General features: G+C 45.8%; 1 protein-coding gene across 1 annotated transcript; it reads left to right on the top strand.

Annotated features, from left to right (window-relative positions):
• Positions 1 to 219: 219 nt before the first annotated feature.
• On the top strand, positions 220 to 723 carry TMEM229B (transmembrane protein 229B). Its single transcript, XM_074149815.1, has one exon. It carries the CDS (start codon positions 220 to 222, stop codon positions 721 to 723), a length of 504 nt encoding a protein of 167 aa, XP_074005916.1.
• Positions 724 to 1898: the final 1175 nt, after the last annotated feature.

Raw genomic sequence — 1898 nt, 5'->3', positions numbered from 1 at the left:
CAGAGCCCAGTAAGGTGCCACCTTACCCCAGGACTTAAAATTTGCTGTGGTAAAAACGACACGACTGAAAATTCACTTACTTCTCAGCTTTGCCCTTTGTGGATGTTACGAGTTTGTGTGCGTTGCCATCTGGGGGATAAAGACTTGCGACATCCTCGTTGACGTCTCTTTCTCTCTCTCTCTTCATTTCAGAGTGCCTGCTGGAGTGTGTGCAGAAGAATGGCTGCGGCAGAACCTCTGACCGCTTTCTCCCGATGGTACCTCTATGCCATTCACGGCTATTTCTGTGAGGTGATGTTCACAGCTGCCTGGGAGTTTGTGGTCAACTTTAACTGGAAATTTCCAGGTGTTACCAGTGTGTGGGCGCTCTTCATCTATGGCACCTCCATCCTCATCGTGGAGAAGATGTATTTGTATCTCAAAGACAAGTGTAACATTTTGGTGCGCTGCTTCATTTATACACTTTGGACATACCTCTGGGAGTTCACCACCGGGCTGATCCTACGCCAGTTCAATGCCTGCCCATGGGACTATTCCCAGTTCGATTTTGACTTCATGGGCCTGATCACCCTGGAGTATGCCATCCCATGGTTTTGTGCTTCTTTCATCATGGAGCAGCTGGTGATCAGAAACACCCTGCGCTTACGATTTGATGAGACTGCTGAGCCGGGGGCCCCCACTGTCCCCGTGGCCTTGGCCAACGGCCATGTGAAGACTGATTGAGCAGTGAGTGACTCAGAACCTCGCTTAGCAATCTAAGAGAGCCTAGACCTCTACCATGAACTGTCAGCTCTGGCTCTCAGGTACTGCTCCTTGCTGTATGATAAGATTCATAAACCCCATTTTTCTAATGGAGATGTGCATGGGATATACCAGAAAAAAAGTGGAACCAATAGATTTTCTATGGATTTTACTTTTTGGGCTCCAAGGACCAATATCAGTTACTTGTTAGTTAGGTCATTTCTGATTTTAACTTATTACAGATGAAAGCAGTCCTTTTGCTTACACTTTTATGTGGAGAAAGAAGAAAAAGAAATGCTATGGTGGAAATGTATACAAAAAGAAAAAAAACTAATTAGTGGATGGGCATGGACATGCCAACTAAGTTTAGTGATTGGCTTACTCCATTAGGCAATATTCAGGTGCTTGCTTGCAACCAATACCTCCCGTGGGACCTGAGATGCTGCAGGAACAAGGAAAATCCATCTGCTGTTGAGAAGAACCTAAGACTGGCAGTCTGCTGGGGAGGTAGATGGTGTTCCCCTTGCGAGGTCCCATTGGCCTCTCCCCAGGTTCTTTGTTGCACCATGAAATAATCTGGTGCTGGACATCTTGCTGAATTTATACAATTGATCTTGTACTTTTTGAAATCTCAGTCCTGATACTCACTAGAAATTTTTTCTTTTTTTTTTTTTTAAAATAAAGGCCTTTTTTGCCGAGTGAATTTTACCATAATCTGTGCAATCTGAATCTTGGCAAAAGGCGCAAGAAAATAGCGTAAGTCTTCCCATCTCCTCTCTCCCCCCAAAGCAGACCTGGCCTGAGGGTCTGCTGGAGATTCCAGCTCCAATCTCAGCTGTGCAAACCTTGTGGAGACTGTACAGGCCACAAGAGTTTTCTGCCTTCCTTTCCAGGGATTCCTCTGTTTCTGGTGATGTTAATGACTTAGTCTGGCTGCATCCCATTGTATTTGGAGGTCAGAACCTTCATGTGGCTAACATGGTAGCCAAGATTCGGTCCTCTGGCACTGACTCTCGCCTTCCTTCAGCGCTGGCAGGTCTTGGCTCAGTTCTGCCCAGTGTTCTCCTCAGTGTATCAAGAGGATTTGCTTTTTCTTCCCAAATTCTGCTTTAAGTAACCACAGCCATGTTGTCATGACAATAATTGGAGGCAGCAAG

This window comes from Numenius arquata, chromosome 6 (genome assembly GCF_964106895.1).
Source record: "Numenius arquata chromosome 6, bNumArq3.hap1.1, whole genome shotgun sequence".
Lineage (NCBI taxonomy): Eukaryota > Metazoa > Chordata > Aves > Charadriiformes > Scolopacidae > Numenius > Numenius arquata.
This window is presented reverse-complemented; position numbering and strand designations above follow the sequence as displayed.

What these genes read in the sequence shown, in the direction of transcription:
- TMEM229B (XM_074149815.1), top strand. Translation starts at nt 220, where the DNA reads ATGGCTGCGGCAGAACCTCTGACCGCTTTCTCCCGATGGTACCTCTAT.